This window comes from Numida meleagris, chromosome Z (assembly GCF_002078875.1).
Source record: "Numida meleagris isolate 19003 breed g44 Domestic line chromosome Z, NumMel1.0, whole genome shotgun sequence".
Lineage (NCBI taxonomy): Eukaryota > Metazoa > Chordata > Aves > Galliformes > Numididae > Numida > Numida meleagris.
Genome location: NC_034438.1, coordinates 56,646,202 through 56,668,658, shown reverse-complemented (window position 1 = coordinate 56,668,658; position 22,457 = coordinate 56,646,202). Strand labels below are relative to the sequence as shown.

The 22,457-nt window shown below is 36.7% G+C and overlaps 1 protein-coding gene across 5 annotated transcripts in view; it reads left to right on the top strand.

The window, feature by feature from the left end:
* Nucleotides 1-21,833, top strand: part of CAST (calpastatin) — a 68,213-nt gene extending 46,380 nt beyond the window's left edge. For 4 of the 5 annotated variants that reach the window (XM_021379929.1, XM_021379930.1, XM_021379933.1 and 1 more), the window contains 23 exons: nucleotides 111-209; nucleotides 695-796; nucleotides 1,539-1,619; nucleotides 1,714-1,767; nucleotides 2,339-2,428; nucleotides 2,600-2,695; nucleotides 3,215-3,316; nucleotides 4,811-4,894; nucleotides 5,833-5,880; nucleotides 8,405-8,509; nucleotides 8,817-8,918; nucleotides 10,519-10,620; nucleotides 11,627-11,710; nucleotides 12,479-12,526; nucleotides 12,656-12,745; nucleotides 13,289-13,387; nucleotides 14,419-14,520; nucleotides 16,204-16,296; nucleotides 17,131-17,184; nucleotides 17,621-17,710; nucleotides 19,295-19,374; nucleotides 19,768-19,834; nucleotides 20,567-21,833. In XM_021379929.1, the coding sequence (XP_021235604.1) occupies nucleotides 111-209; nucleotides 695-796; nucleotides 1,539-1,619; nucleotides 1,714-1,767; nucleotides 2,339-2,428; nucleotides 2,600-2,695; nucleotides 3,215-3,316; nucleotides 4,811-4,894; nucleotides 5,833-5,880; nucleotides 8,405-8,509; nucleotides 8,817-8,918; nucleotides 10,519-10,620; nucleotides 11,627-11,710; nucleotides 12,479-12,526; nucleotides 12,656-12,745; nucleotides 13,289-13,387; nucleotides 14,419-14,520; nucleotides 16,204-16,296; nucleotides 17,131-17,184; nucleotides 17,621-17,710; nucleotides 19,295-19,374; nucleotides 19,768-19,825 (1,863 nt within the window). In that variant the 3' untranslated portion in view covers nucleotides 19,826-19,834; nucleotides 20,567-21,833. The remainder of the gene's footprint in view (nucleotides 1-110; nucleotides 210-694; nucleotides 797-1,538; nucleotides 1,620-1,713; nucleotides 1,768-2,338; nucleotides 2,429-2,599; nucleotides 2,696-3,214; nucleotides 3,317-4,810; nucleotides 4,895-5,832; nucleotides 5,881-8,404; nucleotides 8,510-8,816; nucleotides 8,919-10,518; nucleotides 10,621-11,626; nucleotides 11,711-12,478; nucleotides 12,527-12,655; nucleotides 12,746-13,288; nucleotides 13,388-14,418; nucleotides 14,521-16,203; nucleotides 16,297-17,130; nucleotides 17,185-17,620; nucleotides 17,711-19,294; nucleotides 19,375-19,767; nucleotides 19,835-20,566) is intronic. The other variant, XM_021379931.1, reaches the window with a different exon arrangement.

Here is a 22,457-nt window from a genome sequence, read left to right as displayed (position 1 = left end):
ATATATGTGCCTGAGTAGAATGTCTCTGTTTCACTTTGTAGTGCCTCTAGAATTTTTAATACAGGGTCACATAATGAAATGATCTCTTAATTCTTCTCTTATTTCTCCAGCCTAAGACTGAGAAGACATCCATAGCAGGTGGTGCAGGTGCAGCTGGTGCAGGTGCTGTTTCGAGTGTGGTTGCTGCAGCTGATAAACCAAATACTGAGGTTGGTCAATGCAGTCCTAGAGAAATGCTTCCATTGTAAATTGACCTCAGGGAATGTTTCTTTTTCTGAAACATTTCTGCTTTAGAAAAAATAAATTTGAAATTGCTGAAGTATTGCTTTGTAGTAGTTATGGATTGTGGTGAAGGACTACCTGAAGGAATAGGTAAACAACTAATGGCATGTCATTTGTGTTCTGTCGGGTAGGATTTATTTACAATAATTTTTACCACAAGTAGCATAAAATGAATCAATTTTTATTTCTCACGTTTGTATATGTATTTCAGCTAGTATATAAGTACAAAGGATCTTGTTACTGACACTGGGATTGAGTTTAAGAAGGGCTTTTGTTGAAAATATTTGCAAATACTAGACCTGCTCAAGGAAATTTTCTGGTCTAGTTTCTAAAGTTTCTCTACGAATTCACCAGGTGATATTTTTCTTTCCACAGAATTGTATGTTTTATAATGCTCTGCTTATTTTTTTAGTCTGCTATGGATGAGTCAGCACTGGACAGCCTAATAGATACGCTAGGTGGATCTGAAGAAGATGTGGCTCCTAGTCCAGTTTACACTGGTCCAGAAATTACGGTATTTAACACTTTCCAGTTTTTGGAAAATTCATCTGTAAAACACATCTGCAGTTGCTCACTGATACATTGATGCAGTAATTGTTATTTAAATCTGCTAAGAGGCAAAATGCAGTTTAAACAGCTGCATTCTAGGGGTTTTCAGTACTAGAAAAATCCTATAATTACGTATACATTGCAGCAGGACATGGTTAAGTGACAATAAAGTTGCTTTTTGAATTGACTTTCAAGCACAGTCTTCCTGCACCTTTACAGAAGGCATTAATGGAGTGTAAAAGAGCTACAAAGAGTCTAGGAGCTTTCATATCTACTTAGAGTAAAATATTGAGAATTTGAGGAAGAGTGCGTATTTTCAGAGTTATAGTAGGAGAGTCGTATAAGGACAGTTATGATTACAAGCCTAATTCACTGCTCAGCCATGACAAACAAGTTGGGATTAGTAAATATCTAAAATTCAGCACATGTAGGGTAATATTGTCTGTCATACTCTTAAATGACTTTATTACAGAAGTAATCTGGCAGAGTTCTGCTAGATGACATGCACAGTTGAAACTGTTTGATATGCATATGCATGACAGTAGATTCTGAAAGGTGTTATGTAGCTGTTTTTCAGGATTGGTCCTGAGACATAGCCAATGCTTGTATTTTCTTTCCAAAAATCACTGTAGATCGTTAAGAAAATTTAGAAATTTATTTCAGTAAACAGTAGTATAAAAACATTGATGTGTACATTCTTTTCGAAGGAAAATATTTCTTCAGAATACTTGGAAGAACTGGGTAAACGAGAAAGCAGCCTCCCTCCAGATTACCTTGCATTATTGAAGGTTAGTGAGTTAACAAAACACACAATTCTTGGTCTGTTTTCTTTCTTTCTGTATGTTTTTTTTCCCATTACTACAAAATTAATTCTCCTTTTAGAGCAAAGTGGATGCCAAAGATGGAGGCCTACCAAAAGTAGATGAACGTTCTGAAGTAAGTCTTTCCTTATGTGTGTATTGCGGGGTGAAAATAACCCAGTTATATTGTAGGGTTCCTTGGAAAATTAAAATGTTGTTTGTCTTTCAAAAACACCAGGAAGTGGGAGAGGTCTGTGGCTGTCAGATAACATAGATACAGATAAAACTAAGAACTGAGCACAGGGATTTTGTTTCCTTTTTAATGAAGAGGTAGGAATTGGCAGAAACCGAATCAAGTTAAATAAATACTTGTAAAGGTATTGGATATATAATAATAAAGGGACAAAATAGTTGGCATAGTGATAACACAGGGAAGATACAGCAGGTGTACATGCTAGTCTTGTTATGATCTCTTTAGCAATGTTTACTTGAATGTTTAAACTTACAAGATGATTCTGTAAGCTGATTTAATTTAGCTACTTTTAAGTTCAATATATAAGGATAAATGCTTGTCTGAAAAATGAATGAAAAAGTAAGGAGAAGTATCATTTGAGTATGCTTGAAACATATTCAGATTTTAAACTGAGTTTGACAGCACTGATATTTGAACTTCAGTAATCATAACCTACTTTGCAAAATTTGTTCAGAAAACAATGACAGATGATGAGCTTGCAGATGCCCTGTCATCTGACTTTACCTGTAGTACTGCTACTGCTGAAGTAAAGAAGACAACAGAGGTATTGATTTTTTTTTCACTGTGCGATCTTTTACTGCAGTAAAATACTGCTATTATCATAATGCTTTACTCTAAAATAATGTTGGCAGTTTTCCCTTCCTTTTATTTTTGCGAAATATTCTTTCAGATTTGCCTTTACTTAAATCTCTCTCATTTTGGTCTTGTGTTAAAGAAACAAAATAAGGAAGGAGAAATCGTGCAAGCACAAGCAGCAAGTTCAGTCAAGAATTCAGTTGCTCCTAAAGAGAAGAAGACAAAATCAAAAGAGGTATAAAGGTCTCTCTTTTGACTAGTTAACCTCTAATTAAAATTTCAGTATGCCTTGTCTTGTCATCCTCATTTCAGTTGAAAATCCTGTTGAGCCAAGAAAGTAAGGGAATATTAGGAATTCTGGTGGTGCAGACTATCCAGCATTTGAAAGATCTGGTCTTGATGGATCAGATAAGTTCATGACTTTATTCCTCTGTATAATGACTCCTATTTTTGACTGGAGGAGTAAAGTAACTTTTCTTACCTATATGAGCTGTATTTAAAGTCTGGGTGTGATTTTGTTTTCTAACATTTTACAAACAATTCATTTTTTTTTATTCAGAGAGAATGTGTGTGACCTTACAATTTTTTCCCCAGATTTGCCATATGCTTCAGTGTGATGTTACAAAAATCAAATGTAGCCAAGTAGAAATGACTGGGGTGCTGCTGGCTGTTTGCTTCATATACAGCAAAAAGTTTTAAGTTTCTGTCAATTTAAAGAAATAACAAAAAGATCTGCATATTTTCATAAATACAGGAAATGAAAGAGGATGCAATGGAAGCTCTTATGGCTACTATTGGTGGACCTGAACCTGAACCCGAATCAGAGGATGCTAGCACTATTGTAGAGGTGTCAGAGGTATGATCTTGCTCCATTAAAAAATAATTAAAAAAAATATATGTTCCTTGGAATATTAGATCGTTTTTGTTAGATACTGTGCAAATATGTAAAATAACAGCACAGCAACTTTCATGCCAAAAGCCTAAGGAGTGTCTGAGTCTAGTTTGGGTAGGAAAATTTAGAGATTAAAAAATCCCAAGTGGAATGAGATAGAATATCGTATGACAATCTGTAAAACGAAAGAATTTTATTTTTTGGCTATATAGGTGTGAATACATATACCTTGCTCTATGTTAGTTGTAGCTCCTCTGTTTTGTTCCCAGTGCACTAGGGTAAAATTTGTACAAGACCTTTGCTTTGCATATATTGCTTGTTTGATTACTTTTTACTAAATCTTTTTGGTGTTTTGTGAGATGTTTTCCTTCTTCCACCAATCCCATTGTCTTTAGAATTTGAGTCTTGCCTTTAGCTGTGTCTTAGTCTTATTTTCTTCCTTCAACAGTAAGATTTCTGCAGTAGCTGTACTTTGTATGTTGTACGTTGACTTTTTAGTTTAGTTTTGCAACTCTGCTTATAACCCCACTATCCCCATCTCATCATCACTTACAGCTCAAAGCAGGCAAATAGCAGAAGGATAGTTATTGCTGAAAAGAGATCTTGGAGTGTAATTTTGACGAACAAGGGCACATTGTATTGGAGATTGAGTCTGGGCCTTCTTAAATCTTGGTGGATGCATTGCTTCATGAAGAAAGTCCAGAGAGTGAAAAGCTGTGTTTAAGTAGCTGATGACAAATAGATAATTGCAACTTGTATTGTCAGAGTGTTGCAATCCAAGGGAACCTCGGGACTTTGTACTTCCCCAAAAGTCTAAAAGTACTGGCCATGAAGCTACGGTTCTGAACAGTGTCTGGAGCTTTATGTGTTTAAAAAACCGAAAACTATTGTCCTTTTTATGGCATTGATTCTTAAGCCATAGTTATTTTTTTCCACAGAAACTGAGTAAGAGTAAACTGAGGAATTCACAGTATCTATCGCCTTTCAGTATCTAAAGGGGGGCTATTAGAAAGAAGGGGACAAACTCTTCAGCAGGGTCTGTTGTGATAGGACAAGGGGAGATGGTTTAAAACTAAAAGATTTAGACTGAATATAAGAAGGAAGTTTTTTATAGTAATCATAGTGAAGCACAGGTTCACACAGGTTGCCCAGAGAGGTGGTGGATGCCTCAAACCCTGAAGATACTCAAGGTCAGGCATGGGCTCTGAGCAACCTGATCAAGCTGTAGGTGTCCCTGTTCATTGCAGGGAGCTGTACAACTTGTCCTTTATACTTCGGGTCTCTTACAACTCAAATGATTCTGTGATTCTTTGAATTTGAATATGTTGATATATGGAATAATTTTATCTGATGTTAATATTTCTTTGAACAATAGACTGAACAATCTTGATAGTGATGTTGAATGTATGGTAAGTTTTTGTTTCTCTAAGTAAATATTTTTGTACTTCGTTTTTTCAGGCAAAAGCTAAAGAGAAAAAAGAAAAAAAGGCTGGAGAACGTGATGATACAATACCTCCAGAATACAGGCTAACTCCAGAGTTGGTAAGTCTTTTTTAAATTTCCACTGCTTTGTAAATAGGACAGTTGCCTGTAACACTTTTTTGGTCACAGACAGGGAAAGAACATGGGGAAAACAAGCTGCAGTAGTGTATTCAACCAGTTACTTTACCTTTTTGATAATTCTCTGGTTTCCTTCCTTCCTTACAAGCATGGCTTTTTTCAGACATCATCAGGAAAGATATGATCTTCCTAGCTCGCATGTTCCTTCCCGAAGAATGATTTGATTTGTTTCTGGTATGAAGTGTCAGTGTTGGAAAACTGCTCTTTTTCAGAGTAGCCTTGAAATACTAATGTAAAACAGTATGGAAACAACCACTTCAGACTGTGAATTCAAGTGATGGAGATTTCTCAGGCTTATGAAAGCCAACAGTAGAACTGAGATGTGTTTTCCGTGCAGTTCAGTTTCACTTACAGAACTGAATTTTTTTTTGTACTTGTTAGAATAATTGATGTTAACAAATTGGTATGTAAACTATGGAGCTGTATGTTAACATTCTGTTTTGAGTGGAGCACTTCAACCCCTTGATTCGAGGTTTCAAGGCTGTCGAAACATGAATGTGAAATTTAACCTCCTGTTAGCATAAGTGAAGGAGTTTGTCTTTTGTACTCAGAACTTACGTTTCCACTGGATTGATTTCTGCTGTTTTGCTATGGAATTAATTCATACTGAATACTGGTACTGATAGGAATGAAAGCTTATTTTCAGTTTTTTGACCCATTTTTATTGTTTTGATAGCCCCTTTTTTTTTTTTTTTAAATCTGCTAACCTGGTGATGTAAGACCTACCTCTGTTTAGGGAAACGCCTGTTACTAGGTCACTGATTTCAGCCAGTGTGTCTTACATTATTATTTTGAGGTGACTGTGGAATATGGAATTATTTCTTGTAATAATGGATAATACTTGCTTTTTTTATTTTTAGGATAAAGATGGAAAACCAGTATTTCCAAAGCCTGAAGAAAAACCTAAGGTTAGAAAACTGAAAATACTGTAGGAGTCTGAATAGATACCCTGTTTTTTTCCCCTTCTGTCATCACTTCTCTCTGTGCCATTATGTAAATCTCTTGATTTGTTTGTGTCTAATTCCTTGCACAAAAAGCAATAATCTGAAGAGTCAAGTGGAGGCTGTTTCTATTGAAATTTACTGGCTGTGAATGAGGAGATCGAAGTGAGAAAAGGATCTAGAGGTTACTTAGGTATTACAGAGTTACTGAAATAAATGTTAACACAAAGAAAAGCTTTCATAAAGAAATAGTATAAGGTACCCTGTAGAAGTCTGTTGGAGCAATTGAAATACAGATAGAGGTAAGGAAGGAAGATCAATGTTTTCCTGACAGTTAGTCGTCAAATATAAGGTGATTAATATAACCAGCAAGAGGCAAAAAGCTGCTGACATTTTCTAAATACAGAGATCAGCTTGGACTTCCCAAGAGGTATATCCATTATGGCTTAGAAAGTGCAAGATAGATTGAATGGATTAAAGAAAAAGTGTAATGGTTACTTGAAAAAGTACAAGAGGAAAGCAAAAAATAGAAAAAGAAAAGGAACTGAAAAGAATGGAACTGAAATGTGATGACTTGAAGAGTGCTGCCAAAATATCTGGGCTGGAATTGGAAAAGTACAGTTAACCTTCATTCTGCTGAAATGAGTGTGAAAGGCAGGACCAATCTAAGTGAAAATGGAACAGTGCTATTGTAACAGAAATGTGAAGTCATTTTTAGTATTCAAGCTTGAAGTATGGAGGAAGACAAAGGCAGTGACGACAAGACTTTTACATCTCTGTAAATTTGTGTCTATCAAATCTTAGACATTCAGCCATCTGAATGGGTGATGTGTGAGAGCTGCACAGAGGAATACCTGACAAACATGTCACAAGGGAAAAAAAAGGAAGCTTGAGGGATCCAGAACTAATGTTAGGAGGCAAGTCCTATTGTTTCACAGGGAGCACAAAGAAAAGCATTCCTAGAAAAAAACCACTCCAAAGCAGGAAAACAGTACGAATTAAAGGAAGCTGATCCATACTATGAATGAGGTCAAATACCAAAGCAAAACAGGAGGTCTTATACCAAAAGAATGAAGTTGTTAACAGAAGAATAAGTGTTCCTGTGCTCTTATACCCCTATCAATCTGAGACACAAGTATAATTGCGTGTTTGTCATGAAAGTTAAGTTAATGTCAGGTGCATGTATGTTTCGTGGGTTTTTTTTGTTGTTTTTCTTTCTTGGGATTTTTTAACCTCTGTGCTATGTCCCTATTTGTAATTTGAAGAAGAGAGTTTTCAGTGAGACATATTCACCAGTATTCCCGTGGTGTCATCAGTAATTTAGATCTGTGAAATCAAAAGCAACAAAGTAAAAAAAATTCTGTCTCTAGCTGACTAATCCTCAAATCAACTAGCATCTCATTCTCAATCCCTGGGGAATGCAGAGTCCGTTCTTTTCATGATTTCAGCTGGAGTTTCTACTAGTTAGGATCTTCTTTTTGCATACCCTTAACCACATGTTAAAAAACTTGTGAAAAAGAGTTGATTTTCCTGAATGCTTTTTTGATGTAGCAATTTAAAGAGTAACTCAGTAGTTATGAAAAGTGGGGCTTTTTGTGGTTAAGTATTTTAGAAATACTTAGAGAAAATGGCCAACAAAGGAAACAATGTGAGAAGGAAAAAGGTAGGAGTCTCCTTTAGGAATATCATTATACATATTATGAACTTAATAAGTCTTCACCAAATGAATTCCACGTAGCAATTTAATGGTTATCACTGATAATAAATCAGCTAATGTTTAGGTGTGAACCTAAGAGCTGGAAGGATCACAGAAGCATTTGTAATAGATTACAGACCTACCTAGATCACATAGTACTGAATCACATAGTATCAGCAAATTCTAATAGTTTGCACAGCAGAGAAGTAAAGCTGCAATTTACTCACTTTTCTGTGGAGTATTCACAGGGGAAAACATTGAGTGTCAGCAGTCACTACGTAAGCTGAGAACTTCTAGGTGATGCTGCCTCTGAGGGAGCTATACTTCTGCTGCGAAAAAAAAATATTGAAATGGGAGAATCATAATCTGATGCTGCCGCTTTCCAATACCTCTATATAATTTATACTTTCAATACTGAAACAGCATGTCATGGGTATAGTAAATATTAGTATTCTCTTTTTTTTCGAGTTAGAAAGTTGCATTTTTGTTTTCAGTAGCCCAGTAAACCATATCGAACATAACGTTCTCTAAATTTTGCACGCAACATTCTCTACAGTTATGTTGGCTTTTAATATCAAGGAAACTGACTCATTCTGATTTTTGTAGTTGTGCTTTTTTTTTTTTAGTTCCTTGCACTGTATAATTCATGGTGTTTCTTGGAAGTAAATATCAGAGGTTATTTTGGTGTAGGCTACAAAAGTTTGTCTTCTTTCTGAAAACCTGAAGTAGAATTCTTGAAAAATAAATTAAAAATAGGCAGTGAGTCAGCCATACCACGTATGTCCTTTTTTGCAGCCTTTGAGTGAATCTGACCTTGTTGATGAATTTTCAAAAGACTTTTCCAGCCCTGCACAGCCTGCAGTACAATCCAAACCATCAAAGCCCAGCAGTACATCCAAAGTAAGTCTAGTTCACTTGAAAATGCTAACAGTAAGTGCTTTGTTAAGACTGGATAATGCTGCTGTTCATTCAGGAAAAAATATTTTCATTTTCTGTGTTATTTCTCTGTTGCTCTCAGTGGAACATGCACTATGACAACTCTGTTTGTCATTTAGGCTTCAACTGAAGGGGATCTAGCTTTAAATTTGGACTCTTTCCCCCCCTTCATTTGTACTGTATTTACAAAAAGCAAAACAAAACACTTAACAGGTATGTTTCGGGCTTCTGAGCATATTTGATAAAATGCAATGCAACTTTCCTGTTTCAGAAGCCTTCAGCTCCTGCGTCTGCAAAAACTGCAAAGGATGAAGTAGTCCCTCGTGCCACAGCTTGCTCTGTGCAGTCTTCAGCTCCAGCATCTGCGTCTTCTGTGAGTAGTCAGAGCTAAAGGCAGCCTCACCATTTTTTTTTGTCAAGAATTTCTTTCTAATATTTAATTTAAATATTATCTTTTAGTATAAAGCCACTACATCCAGCCAATTCCTTATCCACCAGGTGGCCCATCTGTCATATCCCCATCTCATCAACTGAGAGACAAAAATGTTGTGTGGGACAGTGTCACATGCTTCGCACAAGTCAGATAAATGCCATCAGTTGCTCCTCCCTTATCCACCAATACTGTTACCCCATCATGGAAGATCATGAACTTTGACAGACAGTTTGCCATTATTGAAGCAATGTTGGCTGTTAACAGTAACCTCCTTGATTTCCATGCATAATTTCCAGTAGGATCTACTTCATGATATTCTTGGGCATGTTGATGAGGCTAACTGACCTTCAGGTTGCTAGGTTTTTCTTTTTTCCCTTTTCAGGAATGGGGACTGTCCATTTCACCAGTCCCAATGGGGGTTTGGTTGACTGAACTGCCACAATTTCTCAAATATGGCTTAGCAACTTTATTCACAAGTTCCCTTAGGATCTGCAGATGCATCTCATCAGGTCCTGTGGCATTGTACACCTTCAGGTTCATTAGATGGTCTTGAGCTTGATCTTGTACAGTGGGCAGTACTTAATTCTCCCAGTTCCTACCTTTGGATTCTGGGGCTTTGACAGTGTGGCTAGAACATTTGCCAGGGAAGAATGTGGCGAAGAAGTCACTGAGCACCTCAGCCTCCAGCGTATCTCAAGTAACCAAGTCTCCTGTTTAGCCCATTCAACAGAAGGCTCACATTTCTTTTTCTTGTCTTCCTTTTTTCACTGATGTACTTATAGCAAAGCTTTCTCGTTGCCATTGATGTCCCTTGCCAAATTTACTTTCAGGGCTTTAGCTTTCCCAGCCTGATCCTTGGATGTTTGGACAGTGTCTCTATATTTCTCTCAGATTAGCCATCTTTGCTTTCACTCTCTTTAAACTTCTTTTTTGAGTTTGAATTTGACCAGATTTCTTTGTTCATCCTTTAATCTTGACCCATAAGGCCTCAGTCAGTTTCTTTCTACCCCAGGCAGAGTTCTATGTGCTCCAGGTGGTCTTTGACATAGAAGGAAACACCCCCTCCCCGTCTCCCCTGTCTACCCTTCCCAAGGAGCCTGCATCTTTCCATTACAACACTCAAGTCATGGGAGCCATGCCATCACATCTTCATGATGCCAGTAAGAGCATAGCCCTGCAGATGCGATGTGCGTTTGCATAGAGTCATTTAAGTTGGTCCCCCGATGAAGCTGACTTATTGGCTGGAGAGGATTGTGGCGCGTGTCAAACTTAACAGGGAAGGTCAACAGGGAAGATCTTGAGAGGGATTTGAACTGACAGTTCTTGTAGTCTGCTCTAGCCCTCAATGCTACAAAAGGGATGCTGTTAGTCAATTTAATAAAGACTTGTGGAAGAAGAAATTCTACAACAGTTTTTTAGCTTCAGTAATGTGTGTCTGGCAGTTGTAGTGTATGAGGAATTTTCTTCAGCTGCAACTGAATTCCAAACAAATAATGTATCAATACAGTATATTGATGTATACCTGCCAATACTCTTGCAGGTTGGTCATGTAGCAGATGAAGCACTAGAGGCCTTGTCCAGTAGTCTAGGAAAGAGGGAGCCTGATCCAGATGAAAAGAAACCTGCTGTGGACGAAGTTAAGGTAGAAGAATAATCAGACCTCATAAAATGCTTTGTTGGTATATATATGTTCATTGTTACTGTATTTCCGCAGGCTAAACAAGTTGGAGGTAATATTGACACTTTTCAAAAAAGAAAATTTACTTGTGAAATAAGTTGTGTTCTGCTTAGGAAATACTAGTAGAATTTGAATACAGTGAGTACATTGTCTTTGTGCCCATTAGTAGTACTTCATCTTTTCTCAGCTTCTGAAAACTGCTTTTGCTTGTGTGTTACTGCAGAAACAAAGCAGAGGTTACATGCACATTGGATATGGCATATAGTTTAGTACTTTTCGAAAGGAACAATATTGGTGATGAGTTGTTTAAATTAGGAATATCATTTAAACTGTGTTCTGTCACTGATCTTGTTACTTTAAATGGAGCCCTAAATAAGTCTCTGAAAAAGGGAATACTGTTGGTGGTCATGGTCTGAATGCCAGAGTTTACTACCCCAGACTATGGGCAAAGTGCTAATGAATGTAGCCAAAAAGAGAGAACAAGTCTTCAGGTGTGCTAGGACTGTGTCAAACAGAATTTTCCAGTTAGTTTTACTGTGATGTCTTGCTTATCATCTTCTCGTGCAATTTTTATAGGGAGTGATCCTCTGTGGATTTGGCTTCTGCATTCTCTGCTTAGGCTTTGTGCAGTCAAGGTAGTTGCAGAGTGCATTTCAAACAAAATCAAGAATTTTTGCTCAGAGGTACATTGCTATTATGTCATTGATTCATACTTGCCCATATTCTTAACTCTGTTCATCTTCATTGAGATAGGTGGAGCTACTGCTGCTACACGTAGGAAGAAACAAGAAGATAGATACGTCCTTTTTGAAGAGGGCTCTTTGAATTTGCATGAGATTTTTTTCATCTGGATTTTGGATTGAATTAGGTTGATTTGGATTAGTAAACTGAAGACATTGAAAACTTGCATGTTTGAGTTTCTATTGAGATGTAGCTATTTGTTTTTATTAATTTTATTTTGCCTTCAAAGGAGAAAACCAAGCAGAAAGAACACAAAAAACTGGGTGAAGGTGAAGAAACAATTCCTCCAGAGTACAGATTAACAGATGTAAAAGTAATACATTTAATGTTCTATTTTAGTCTTACCTTTCATTCCTCAGTGTACATGGATGAAACTGAAGCTGTATTTCATTTTGATATGTTGATGTTTACTTAAAGCATTTTTACACTATGTAAAGGTCATGGTTTATACTTCCTGGATTATCTGACATCCTTCATTAGATGCCTGCATAGGAATTGAAATGGTTTACATGCAAGTACCTGCACATGAGTAATTTTGTTTGAGATTAGTATGCTGGAGTCTTTCATCATATTGTAAAATTTAATAAATCACAACTAGTTAAAACTGTTCTTAAAAAAAGTCCACAAAACAACAAACTTCAAGTGCATATTTTAATGACACCACTACACAACTCATTTGACATACATAGGTTGCTTACATATAGCCAAATGTTGCCCAGCACTTGCCACAGGTACCAGTGTGACACAGCCTTTCTGGACTCTTCATTCAGCAGTATTGATATAAACCTGGAAGTTGGGATGTTACTTAATTCTGCCACTTACTTTCCACAGAAACAGAAAATTAGGGGAGCTCAGAATCCACACGCTGAATAACTATTAAGTAGTCATTATGTTTTTAAGTTGCAGGACCTTGGTTTTTTAGATGGCGCCTTGGGTAACAGTAATAAATGGTAGAGGTTGCTAGTTAGATCCTTTTCTTTTGTAGTACTGTCCGTCAGTAAGTGAATTCTATCCGAGTTCTTACATTGCACGATCATTAAAAGACTGCTTGATTTAATGTAAGGGGGTTTTTCTTTTGTAGGACAAAGATGGAAGACCACTGTTAATAAAACCTGAAGATGAGTCCCAGGTAGAGTGAATATTTAAATATTTAGAAGACTATTGCATTCATTAAGGACTTACTCAAACCTTTGTAAGATTTGCTAGTATTGAGTTTTAAAATACACCTTCTGATTTTTTTTGTCCTTTTCAATGATAGCCTATGAGTGAAAATGATCTGTTAGAAGGTTTGACAAAAGGATTTTCTCCAGCCCAATCTGCACCATTACCTACACAAAGTGTAAAAAAGGTGAGTATATTTATCATCTAAAGATGTATTTTCATATAATTTCAGTAACCTTGGGTATTATTTTTTCCCTTAATTTTTATGCAAATATTCCTGAATAATTAAATTTTAATCCTGTAGCAGGAAATTAGTGGAAGAGAGAGCAAGACTTTAATAATTAGAAAAAAGCTAGACAAGTTAGCTTCTGCATCTTCTTACCAGTTGCTTGCATATATAGTGCTTGAGTTAGAGACTTCTGGAAAACGTTTCTTGATGATATAGATTCGGCTTGGTGAAATCTTACCTACTGTTAAGTTGTGTGAAACCTGCCTTTGACTTAACTATGCCAGGGTTTAACCCTGTAGCTGAGATGGAAGTTTGAACATGAATCAGCTAAGATGCAAAACACCTGCACTCTGCGCTCAGGAAGATACTTCAATCTGAAATAAGCTTCAAAGAAAAAGAAAGTCCTTAAATTACGATGTGGGCATTGCATTTCAAATGCATGGAATTTGATATTTTTCTCTTACTTCTATTTATTAATAATGATTCTGTGTCTTGTTTCAGAAAACCAAGGAGGGTAAAAAAACTGCAGATTCCTCAGATGTTGTCTCTGCTTCTACAGTTTCCTTGGTGCACTCAGCAGCTCCTCTAGCTTCTACGTCAGTAAGCAACATTTTTGTTAGATCCATATTTCAGATAAAAGATTGGTGAGGAGAGTTTGGAGTGTCATAAGGTCAGTTTTATCAGTATAGGCCATTGTAAAGTTAAGTAATTTATTGTTAATAAAGGTTATTGAGATTGAAAAAAATTTTTTTTCATCTGGAAAAAAGAGCTTGATGTGTTCTGGACATCTTGTATTTGACTGAGTTTGAAGACTGTTCTGTCTGTTTTGTCTGAATATTGTCATATTCCAGTCTGTTCTTGAAAACTCCCTGCCTGCATTTTGAAAACGAGGAACACAGTTGTGTGCTGATTCCTCCAGAATTACAGAGGACACCAGTGGGTTTGGGCACTACATTTCTGTGGGTAGATGCAGATAGATAGCTACATGCAAATAGCTTCGTTTTTAGGCTTTGGTCTCTAAGAGAACCACACCATTCTTTTTCTGGTTAGATAATATCAGTATTGCAAATAATAATAGCGTGGTCATCATCATAGTGGCAGAGTCATCTTTTAAGCCTAAATGCGAAAGAATTCAATGTCAGTGAAGGCCCAGGTAGCTCAGTGACCTCCTTCTAATACCAAGATTTTTCTTGCATTGAGTTGTAATGTAGGGGCCTTTTTCCATTTTGATATATGCAGTGCGAGCTCCCTCTAGTGTTTCCAATCTAATTTGAAAGAGGAATATGAAGGAACTAATCTCCATTGATTTTTGCAAAGTGAATGACTCCTAGCAAAAAAAAAAAAAAAAAAAAAAAGATCTTTTTGTAGAACTGTTCTCATTAATTCTGTTGTGTAACAAAACAAAACATTTAATATCAATTCTATAATCCTTACTTGAAATTGTTTTCTGTATGTCTTCAATATACAGATATTTTTTCCCCAAGTGTTATGACTACATTGCAATTGAAAACGGAGAGATGACTGTTCATTGTTCTCTGAAGTGGACAGTACGAGTTAGTACTTATTAGCTTGATAAAAAACAACATTTTTACAGTGGATTCAGTTTCTCACATGTATTTATATTTTATTAGGGAGGAAAAGAGATGGATGATGCTTTGGATCTCTTGTCTGATTCCTTGGGGCAGAGAGAACCTGACCCTGATGAGAACAAACCGGTTGTGGATAAAGTAAAGGTAATAAAAGATGTTCTGAAACTTTTGCTGTGTCAGAAAAGTGAAGATTTTAATTTTTTATTTTATTGTTTTATTATTTTATTTCTAAGCAGGCAGTCTTCAGTCAGATGAATTCTTTGTGAATTTTGTGGAAGATGTTGAGTTACTTAATACATTTTAGCAATTGTTTGCATAATTGTTAAAATGTTACAGGAATTTGCAGTGGTTTGACTTCACTGCCTTTTACTGTCATTATTCTACTTATTTTTCAGGTTTCTTCTCTGGCCTCTGTTTCTAAAATGAGTGTTGTGGCCTTTTTATCGAACCTCATTGAGTTTTATAACCCCACAGACATGAAGTTAATCAGTGGAGATATGTGTTTTACCTGTTCTGTTTTTTTTTCTACTTGCACGTTTCTGATTGTTTCATCCTCATTCAGTACTTCTTCATATAACTGTATAAAGGCCTTTCTGCTAATAATTAAAATACATGCATCTCTGCATAATACTAGTAGTTGTAGTAAACTGTAAACTGAAATACTTAAAGGATTAATTCTGGAGTATAATAACTATACATAACCATGAATAAAATAGACTCAGAATGGGAAGGTTTCTAATCTGACATGAGGTCCCATTGTAGTGATTTTTGGCTTCCCTTTTTCCAGTCATTGTGGACGGACAATCATGACTTTTTGAATGTTACTGAGAGTGGCTTGGCAACCACATCAGGCAGTTCCTTCAGGCCGCTAGGGTGCATGTCGTGAGGCCCCATGCACTTATGCACATTCAGCCTCCTGAGGCAGTCTTGAACTTGCTCTTCACTTACAGTGGGAGGGATTTTTCTTCTGCAGCCCATACCTATATGGTATGAGAAATGGCAAGAAGCCTGACTGCCAGTGAACACTGAGGCAGAGAACCTGTTGAGTATCTCATCTTTCTGCATGTCCAGGAAGTTACCTCATTGCTCTCTGCATCTTTCTGAGCAAGTGAAGCAGAGAGAAGCATGGGACTCTGCTCCTGGGATCCAGTGGCTGGTTGGGAAGCACAGAGCTATGCTGGAGGAGGTTCAGAATGGATATTGGGAATATTTCTTCTCTACATGGGTGGCCAAACACTGAAACAGGCTTCCTAGGGGGGTGGTTGATGACCCATGCCTATCATGATTCAAAAGGCATTTGAATAATGCTTGAAAAATACACACTTAACTTTTGGTTAGTCCTAAGGTGGTCAGGCAATTGAAGTAGATGATTTTTGAAAATTCCTTCCAAGAGAACTGTTCTATTATATTCTAAAGTAATTTTGACATAACTGTTTTCTTTATGCTGGTCTGCTGCTGCATATTTAGGTATATAACTTAGTGAGTAGGTGCACCTGTTGAGAGCTTGTAGTTATAAAACTTTCAGGCACTGAGCATACTTCATTGTGAAATAGATGCATACGGATTTTTTCCATTAGTTCTGAAATTTTAAATTCAAAAGAGGCAGCTGTCACGATTTTTTTTAATGAACACTGACTTACAGTTTTCTTATGTTTATGACATTTGTCAAACTAATTTTACTAATTTTGTATTTATCAAACTGTTAATATGATGCACAACAGAGAATATCCTCCTATGTAGTAAATAAGTATCCAGTTGCATATTAAAGTGTAATAGGAACAGGAAAAAATACAAGTACTGAAATTGTTAAAAACTAAATGCTTTCAGGAAAAAACTAAATCTGAACACAGAGACAAACTTGGAGAAAGAGATGATACTATTCCACCTGACTACCGGAAACTTCTGGAATCATCTGATGAGGTAAGGAAAAACTGTGTTGGTTTTTATTTAACTGTTTTACTGTAACGCTAGAAATTTGTGCACATATGCCAGTCTTTCCTCTGTGGAATTACAGGGAGAGCAGTGAAGCTGAACAAGGAAGTAAGTGTGTGTGCTATATTTATGTATTAAAGTTCAATATATAAATATTTTATACTTAAGAGAAGCTGTCTACATCCTTTCACACATTTGATTTAATAAAAAAAAGCCAACAGTCTAACTAATGTTGTGTTTTATAGGCAGTCTGAAAAAATAAATCAATTTTAGCAAGCCATTAGTAATCATCATGAAGATTTAGCAGAACAGTTTTCAGTTACACTGACGCATTTTCTTAGTTGTTCCAAAAAAACAAGAAAGCAAATACCACATCACCCCTTAAGAAGGTATTGTTCATAGTCTCCTGTATACAGGAGCTATTTACAACCATTACTTATTTTTTCTGGGTAGCTTCTAATCTGAGGACAAAGTATATACACAAGTGTAACCTTTGTGGTATACCTAAAGCCCTGTGGAACTGCCATTCACTGTAATGAGTGACTGCTCTGGCAGTGATTTGATCTGTTCTAGATTAAGGAATTGTTTTTCCAGTAGACTACAAAGGTAGGTGAAATTACAAACATAGTCAAAGTAATAGGGAATGAAAATACGTTCTGAACTGGTTTTGAATATATATCACAAGCAAGAAAGAAGTCAGGTCAGAACGGTTCAACTTTCACAATAATCTGAAAACTCTCTGTGCAATATGTAAGCATGTGTTGGATCATAAGAAGAATCTGACCAGCTTGACATGACGATGTAATCTTTATTCCTTCAAAGGGTAAACCTGTCAAGCCAACACCAAAGGATGCTTTGAAAAACAAAGAGCAAAAGGTAAAATCTCCTATATTTTTGTTCTGTGATTGTTTGCTGAGCGCTCTGATTTTTTTAAGAATTCTTTTATTTTGTTTTTTTAATCTATGGCAGTTGGAGGCTTAAAGTTAGTTTTACTGCAAAATGTCATAAATGCTACTGAATGCAGTAGGTAATAGTAACAGCGGACAGCAAAACTTTTCTTAAGAATAACTATTCATTATAATTGCACAACTATGCTAGTAATGCTGGGGTCTGGTATTCAAAGATACTGTGTAGTTTGTAAACCTCAAATAAGTGCATCTGTTCTGTAGAGCTAATGCATGTAAGACGTACATTATATATATGTGTGTAAATATTTAAATAAAAGATAATTAAGCCATTTTTAAATGCCAAAAACATTAATTTGGCCTTCAGGAGTTAGCACATATTAACTTTATAATTAACATTATTGCAGAAGCCTACAGATGACTCTGCTGCTATTGATGCCCTATCAGGTGACTTTGATACTCGTCCAAAGACTCCTGCCACACCACAGCACTCAAAGGTAGGACATTTTCTGCTAGTAACATACAAAATAAACGGTTTTTCATTACTCTCTGAAAGTTCTTTTCTTTGCCATAGCTGAGTTTAGGTTCAGACATATCTTCTTTGGAATGTGCTTTCAAAATGTAATGATTTTTAATACTATAAGAGAAGTCTGATGTGTCTTCCCCTGTACTTAGTGTTCGGAAGAAAGTGTGTTTGTGGTGTTTGGGGTTTTTTAGAGAGGTAAGATAGGCTTGGAGATATGAATTGAGAATTCTCATAATGGGTTTTGTACAGAAAAAGCATAAGGGGGCAGATAAATCTTTGGATTATGATGTGTGTGCTACCTGACAGTAGTTGTAAGCTGGAATTCACAGAATCATAAAACCATAGAAGGATTTAAATTGGAAAGGACCTTAACAATCATCTAGTTCAAGAGTGTTTTCAAAGAAATGCTAGGACTAGAAAAGAGTTTTAGGTATTTTAGAGAAAATAGCAGTGCTGACAAGAAAGATAAAGAAAGAATGCACTGGAGAAGTTTTTGTAATGGGAAAAGCAGTATTTATCATAGAATTACTTATAACACAGCTGACAAACACCTGTCAGACTTTTCCCAGAGAAGTTCTGTATGTCTGTATGAAGTGAAGTAACAGTGGTGGTATAGTTAGATTTGTGAGAAAGGATGGCTGTGCTGGAGAAGAGTATTAAGAAGAGGACTGGGGTTTGATCCACATTTGAGAGGAAGCAGCACTCTGAGACTTGTTTTCTAATTGCTGTCACTTACCTTTAATCTCGCCTTTGCTATCTTGAGTTTAGACAGGGGGTGATGACCTGTATGTCTTTGAGACATCCACTGTGCCTTTTGTCACTGGCGTGGTGAAGGGAGAAGAAAATGATGTATGGGGAGATGCTGAGGAAAAAGGGGTTGTTAGGCTGGAGGAGACTGAGGGGAGACCTCATCACTCTTTCCATTGCCTGCAAGGAGATTGCACTGAGGAGGGTGCTGGTCTCTTTTCTCAAGCGGCAAGTAACAGAATGCAAGGAAACAGCCTCAAGTTGAGCTGTGAGAGTTTTTGATAGGCAATGAGAAAGAATTTTTCCACAGAGAGAGTGGTTGAGCATTGGAGTGGGCTGCCCAGGGCAGTGGTGGAGTCTCCACCCCTGGAGGTATTTCAGAGACATGTAGATGTGGCACTAAGGGACTGTGGCACTGAATCACTCAGTGATGGCAGTTGATAGGCCAGATTGATGGTTGAATTTGGTAATCTTGAAAATCTTTTCCAGCTTAGATTATTCTGTGATTTTAAAAGGTGTTTTATTTCGTGATGACCTTTTGAGCTAAATCCTTTGCTGCAACATTATTGCTCTCTACTAGATACAGAATCTGCCCAGCCTTTTTATGTCTCTGTACTTTCTTGCACCTTAGTTTCCCCAGTATTAAGCAGGACTCCCGAATTCCAGCTTGCTTTGGATTAAGGACAGTAGTTATATGTGTGCAGCCTGCATCTACTGTATTTAAAATAATGTGTTACGGCAGTTGTTCGAGTCAGAGCCATCAGTTCTGTAATGTGTGTGTAACTGTAATTATGTTTCTTCTTTGGAGTGTAGGAGAAAAGTGGAAAGGAAACTGTCACCACTAAAGCAATCGCAAAGGATGAAAGAAAGCCCAAGGATCATAAAAAGGTAGAAATATATTACAATATGGACAGTCAGGGTTAATATGCACTGTAATTGGGACAGACGAGCAGCTGCAATTTGGATTTGTACTATGTGCTCCTACTTCGGGGGGAATTTTGCAGCAGTGTGCTAACATCTGGTCTGGAAATGTTCTTTACATTTTAAGTGAAAGGATTTTTCTTTACTGTGAAATTGCTGCACATTTCTTTTGTATAGCAACAGAAGTGCCTTACTGTTCTCAGTGTAAAAGTGGAAGGTCTTTAATTCCAGAAATATGCGGTTTTTTTTAAGGTTCTGAGTAATGACTGGATCACTGTGATTTCTGATGAGTATCTGTCACTGTGTAAGTTTGGATTTAGCTTTGTTCATTTTCATACTCTTGCTTTTTTTGCTCTCTAGGCAAGGGGACAGTCCTCCAGCAGCAAATCTGAGAAGCAGAAAACAAGCTAAATGTTAACCTGGCTAGGTGAGATATGTTCTTATCTGTTCTCTGAGCTACCATAAAGACAATTCATGCTGGCATTGTTAAAGATAAGTTTAGTAACTGTTTTAATTAAAAGCAAACTCTGATTAGAGACAGAGAAACACGTGGAGTAACTTCAAACTTCAGTAGAGAATCTGATGCAGAAAAGGCCTTACTGTTTTTTTTTTTCATTTGTTCCTACAGCTGGTACAAAACTATTTCCTGTAGCTAAATTTCTTTAAACTCGTGTAATTTTAAGTATTACAAAGCATTCAATACTGATTCCTTAGTAAGACCGTTTACGTGGAATTTACAAAGACCAAGCAGCATATGTTGACTGATTGTTGCTGTATCTAGGACAGTTAACTTACGTCATTATTTCTGCATCAGTCAGAAAAACAAAACAAAACAAAGCAAGCAAACTAAAAAAACCAAAAAAAACCGAAAAAAACCCCACGGCTAATCCGAAAGGTTCGGCAGGTTTCATCAGTAAATGGATGAACCTGAATCCTGAGTGAAGATTTAGCAACAGACTTCAGATGGGGAGGACAAAGACACGTAATTGCTCTGTGTCAGCAGCAAGCTGATACGCTTACTGCAGTATCGCTTTTGAAAAAATACCTCCTTTCTTATGATATTTTGTCTTCCTGGGTTTCTTTCTGTCACTAGATATTTTATAACTGTTCTTTTTTACATGTTAATGTTCTTACCTTTATTTCATTTTTTTCCCCTCAGGATGTTGGCACGTGATGTGAAAAGTCTTCTTTTTATTGGGGATAATTATTGCTGCAAAAGCTGGTGCAAAAAGCATGTAGCTCTTCTAGATGTTTTTTGTACTGTGGTATTTCCTGGACTTTTTTCATATTTTCTTTTTTTCCGGTAGATCAGGTTTTTTTTCTAGCCTTTCATTTTATTGTTCCAATATGCTTTAATTTTTTTTGTAATTTTCTTGAGTTCTCAGAGGAAAAGGATGCTTTATATTTGTAAGAAATATATTTCAGAAATTAATAGCAATGCCAAAAAGAAAATGCAAACTTTTGCACATAATCTCCACATAGTGCCTGTAAATCTCAGAAGAATTTGCATGTGCTAGCGGTTTTAACATTGCAGTGAGTGTAATAAGCATTCTGGAATACAGTGAGCTTTAGTTATCACAAGTGCACCTCAGCCTGGTTGTACACGGTCTTTCCTGATTTTTTCTTGGTAGGAAACCACAGATAAGCTGTGGATGCGTAAGGAATGAGAAACTGGTGATCAACTGCTTCATCAGGAATAATAGAACAGGTATTTTTTGATGATGCCTTAGCTGCAGGTAAAACCATAGCAAAACCACTCCAGATAAGATGGACTTTTTTTTTTCTTTGAATTTCAATTGCATCTATGCTCTTTCATAATTTCAGGAGTCTCCTGGACTGAAAAAATAAAAATCACTGTGTACCACCAACACCATTATAATCACACAAGAAAAAAATGAAGGTGCATAAGCCTTAGCAGAGATTAAAGAGAAATTAAAGTTGACAGATGTACTTTTTTTTTGTTTTTTTTTTTTTCTTTTTCACTGTTTCTGGTCCTTGCTTCTGTTCCTCACACTCCAGGAGAGAATGCAGAAGTAGAACAGAATTTATTGCAGCAAGGAACAATGTCGTTTTCACCAAGTCTTCAGGATAACAGGCAAGAGCAGGCACCTTCTAGTACGTCTGCTGCAGGTAGAGCTTTTGGGACCTAGGTATACCAAGTTCTTCCATTTGTTTACCTCTGTCTTCATTACTTGCAAAACATCTTTTTGCACATCCTTACACATGTACTGCTTTGCTGTTAGCTTACAGAAGAAGGTCATACTAGGGTCAGTATTTGCAATGATTCCATTACCTGATTCTAGTATGAAGTGTGGCAGACAGAGGTGGCCTTGAGATGAAAGTTGGAGGATAATCAGAATTTTGACTGTACTTTGCAGTCCGTACTGAGAACCTGTGTCACACTAATAAAGTTTTTAAGAATGCACCGTGATGTCTGTAACTTTTTTATTTACTACAGCTGTTATGTGAGTAGTTGTTGGAAGGTAAAAGCAAGAATAATTAAAAAAAATACACTGACCTATTAAAACTGAATACAACGTATTTAAAAAAGCAGAGTGAGTACTTGTTAGAGGTGCTCCATGAAGCCCTCGGTAATCTGATTGAGAGCCAGCCTACAGGTCTTTCCTCCTTCCCCTTGGTTTTTCATGCTGTATAGCAGCTAAGTTGGGCCAAATTGGGCCTCAGGCCCAGAACAGCTCAGTGAGTACACACAGGAGTTTTTCGAAACAAATGAAGTGATTATTTTGCTGAAGAAGTCCAGTTAGAATTTGGGACATAATATATACGAATGATGAATGGTCAATCTCAAAAGGCGGGAGAAACCCGTATTTTAACCAAGTCTCTGAACCCTGCTTTGCACGCCTGTAACTGTTGCAATTCTTGACTAATTCTTGACATAAGAATTTCAGTACCCAGTGCTTTTAGCATAGTGAGCAAGCTTTATTCGTGACACACACATCTGTGTGTCTAAAATGTTTTATTAGCCTGTCACCTCATACAACTCTATGAATAAAATTTATTGTGGGATAAATGACCTATCAGGGTACTTG